The sequence below is a fragment of the Mus pahari genome, chromosome 18 (assembly GCF_900095145.1).
Source record: "Mus pahari chromosome 18, PAHARI_EIJ_v1.1, whole genome shotgun sequence".
Classification (NCBI taxonomy): Eukaryota; Metazoa; Chordata; class Mammalia; order Rodentia; family Muridae; genus Mus; species Mus pahari.
Genome location: NC_034607.1, coordinates 5739591 through 5743832, shown reverse-complemented (window position 1 = coordinate 5743832; position 4242 = coordinate 5739591). Strand labels below are relative to the sequence as shown.

The window sequence follows — 4242 nt, the reverse complement described above, 5'->3', positions numbered from 1 at the left end:
AACATGATAAGCCTGAGTATATCAACATTATAATCATAAAAATAGAAGTTTGAAGACATCCTATTTATTTATCATTTAGTATGAAATATGTTGTTATCATAATGATAAATATTACTTTAAAATTAATACTCAATGTGGAAATGAAGATTTTACTAAAATCTGCACAAGCTCAGAAAAGAAATAGTGGAGTTAAAAATCCCAAATCTGTGGTTTAACTTCCCCAATGTTTTCTGCCATATTTATGATGATGTTTGCTGTAAACTTGGGAAAAGCCATTTTCTTGGATTATTAGAATATTCCTAGGGAGGAACATGCTATAGAGCATTATGGTAATGTTTGAGAGTTCATATGCAAAGGAGAAAAAAAAGTAGAGAAGGGTATGATAAGGATGAATAAGGATAGTATGAGAAACAGAAGAGTCATGAACTTCCAGAGATGTGGGACAATATAGCCTCACCTAAGCTCCAAAACATCCTGTGAAGAGACTGAGAAGACAGCAGGTCCAGGGCCAAGTGTATTGAAACACTGGCAAACCATATAGTGAGCTTCATAAGCCAAGATGACTCCAGTGCAACATTATATAACAATATGTTCAGGATCCTCTAATCATAAAGTCATATCACACTCCAGAGGCTCTATTGAAGAGCCGTCCCAGAGCCCCTTTCACTTCCTTATTCCTCAGTGTGTAGATGAGGGGATTAAGGGTTGGGGTCATAACAGTGTAAAAGAGAGAGATGAACTTCCCATGGGTGTGGGCATATGAACTGTTCGGCTGGATGTAGATGGCTGTGATGCTCCCGTAAAAGAGAGACACAACCATCAAGTGGGATCCACATGTGCCTAGGGCTCTACGCCAAGCCTGGGATGACTTGATTCTTATAACTGCCTTAGCTATATGTCCATAGGACGTCAGTATCAGTGCTAAGGGTAAGAGCAGCAAGACCAATGAGGCTACAAAAAGTTGGACCTCATTGGCATGAATGTCCACACAGGCAAGCTTGATCATGGAGGGAACTTCACAGAAGAAGTGGTGGAGCCACAGGTGGCCACAACGCGGGAGCCAAAGAGTGATTGTTCCTTGGATGAGGGCATTTCCTATTCCACTGAGCCACGAGATTCCTGCTAGAGCCCGGCAGAGCTGTGGATTCATCACAGCTACATAATGGAGAGGTTTGCAAACAGCAGCATAGCGATCAAAAGCCATTACTGCCAGGAGAATACATTCAGTAGAACCCAGAGTTAGAGAGACATAAAGCTGCACTGCACAACCCACAGCCGTAATAGTCTTGGCTGGCCCTTTCAGGTTCCATAGTAGTTGGGGGACAATACTGGTGGTGAAACAGATGTCAACAAAGGAGAGGTGAGTGAGAAAAAAGTACATAGGGGTTTTGAGTTTAGAATCTATTGAAGAGATCAGAATAATGATTGTATTTCCCACCAGAGTGAGAAGATAGGAAATCAAAACTACAATGAAGAGTCTTCTTTCCAGCTGAGGCTGATCTGAGAAACCCACCAGAATGAAGTTACTATTGACACTGCTGTTAATCATCCCTGTCACCTGGTGTAGACAAGAAGGAAAATATTACAAATTAAGAGAAGGTCACAATATCATTGTCTATAAAATAATTAAAAATGCTGACACGGAAAAAACTTGCATTGATTTATTATTCAGGGTCTTATAGAAGTTAAAGTAGATTTTGTCATAGGAAGAATATGAATCTTTTGAGAGGCACATAGTATAGAATCAAAGTCTTTGCTTGAGTAGTAGCTATGAGAAACTGAGACAGAGTTTGTCGCAGAAGAAAATGCATCAAAGGTATAAATGTACCTGTCTGATCCGCTTATAGCTGACAATTCATTCAAATAAAATAAAAAGTAGTCTTTAATGCTTAGTATACATAATTAATTATTTAAAAAATTACTTCCTTCCACTACAATCTTTAAACTAGGCACTTTCAAAAAAGTGTTTAAAACAATATGAACAGGTTCTGGAGCTTATAAGGGCTACTTTTGACGTAAAATATCAAACATTTTTTGTATTGATGAAACTATTAACATGTCTGTCAGGATTTTAAATTTTATGCGTATATGAGTTTAGAAACATGTTGCTTGTAAGAATCATTAGCTCGTCCACTCTACTAGCTACCAGTTTGTGGTGAATAGGATTAGATTGCATTTACACAGCTCTGTCCCTTAGTTATGTGACGGTGGATGGAGTTATTGGCTTTCTGATTTTATATGTTGAATGAGAGGATGGGTGAATCTGAATGTAGGGCATATTGCCAATATAATTAGGGATCCTCAGGCAAATGGAATAGGCTGCTTCCTATGCAATGTGTACCTAACCATCATTAATTTTTTGTCGAGAAGACTAAAGAAACAACCTTAAGAAATTTGCAAGATTTACAAATAGAAACAGCTAAGGTGAACTCATTGCTTTCTTTTCTGTCCCCAAGCTGTAACCACTATGCTGTGTAATGTAATTGGTACCTGGTATCAGTACAACCAATCACACCTTAAAATTCTTCCTTAAATATAATCTCATATTCTGTACATTTTATTATTGGGAAAATTAATTGCGGATGTAATTTATATGCAATAATTCTTAACTATTAACAAATTTCACTTATTATGTAAAATTGTTACAGAACTCTGAAAATTAAGTCAGGGATCTAATATCCAAAAACAATGTGAAGTATCTGAGTGATGACTGAAATTAGAAAGAAGGTTACACAGTGATAAAACGAGATAGGAAGAAGTTTTTGAGGAGCAAACCATCTTGTGTGTATGTACACACACATATACTAATACTATGCATAAATCTAGACACATACACATTGTTATTATATAAGCACATTCATACTATGTTCACATATTGAATTATCTTATAGTGACTGTAACATAAATTGAATATATAGTTTCAATTCTAATAAACGCACACAGTTACATAACTATGCATCTTGTTCTCTCATTTTGTAGCCATCAAAGGAATGGAATGAAGGCAGACATAACACTTCTGTTCTACTCCTGTTTGTGGGCACCTTACCCATCTCAATCAAATGAAATGTCCTATATCACTTCTAAAACACTTACATACATGAGCAGCCTCCAGAGAAGGTGATAAGACAAATTCATGACCATGAACCAGTTCTCATCTTGAGTTTCTAGAAGAATTGTTTTCTCCATGATACACTCCTGACCACACCTGAGGTTCTTGCTGTCTCTTTTCACCCAGGAGTGCAAATATCATTTTAAACCTAAGTCTTGTTAAGAATCACACACTTGTATAGACATAAACCAGGACATATGTGGTAGAAAACTAGTGCCAAGGATAATTTCCTTCACTCTTTCATATGGATAAGAATGTTGAGGCAATACTGAAATCTGAGTCTGAGAGCTTGTAGTGTTATTACCTTGAATGCAAATCAGAGTCTCAGCACTGTGTTAATTGTAGGTGCTACTATTTGAAGATGTAATTCTCTGAAGACTAGCAAAGCAAGAGAGATTGTGCAAGGATACAGGCCACCGTGATGGAAATGTTCCAGGGGCACAGGTCTCCCATTATGGCAATTAATCTCATGCTGTATTGCATCCAAAGCTGAACTTTCCCAGAAGGCCATTTAAAAGGAGACTCGGTGATCTCTGATATTTCAGTTATTTAAATATAAGAAAAAAAACCCAAAGGTAATAACTTTTGACTTCATAACTTGCCTATATTCCTGTTTAAGGAATTTCAACTGTTTCATGTTAAAGTTCCATCAATAATTTATTTAACATGTGGATGTGTACATGTGTACTATTCATATAATTTTAATTTTTAACCATATTTTCTTTTCCATCATTTCTTCATATCTATATTAGCACATTTGCATATGTTTAACTGAGCCCTGTTTAACTATTACTATGAATTTAACAAGGTGCAAGGAATATTGCCTGTTGCTGTTTTTGTCTCTGCCACCATTAATTCAACAACATCTTTCTGAGAATCATTTATCTTGGTCCATGTTAACATCAGAGTACAACCTCCATTCCACACTGGATTTTGTTGTTTTAATATGCCATAAACCATTTATTTGCTATTGGGCTAATGACTTTTTTATGTTTCTGAGTTGTGTCTTTAATAAAGAATGCTTCTCTGGGTATATTTAGGTAAATAAAAATGTAGGTATTTTGGTTGTAGCTCTCGGAATAGAATTGTTTAGTCAGAAATTAGACATGCTTCCAGAGTTGATGGATCCATTG

At 36.4% G+C, this 4242-nt stretch overlaps 1 protein-coding gene across 1 annotated transcript; it reads right to left on the bottom strand.

Annotated features, from left to right (window-relative positions):
• Positions 1-619: 619 nt before the first annotated feature.
• Positions 620-1549, bottom strand: LOC110335766 (olfactory receptor 2G3-like). The gene has a single exon (XM_021218110.1). It carries the CDS (start codon positions 1547-1549, stop codon positions 620-622), a length of 930 nt encoding a protein of 309 aa, XP_021073769.1.
• Positions 1550-4242: the final 2693 nt, after the last annotated feature.

Excerpts from the sequence above, each read along its gene's own strand:
- LOC110335766 (XM_021218110.1), bottom strand. The coding sequence starts at position 1,549 with ATGATTAACAGCAGTGTCAATAGTAACTTCATTCTGGTGGGTTTCTCA.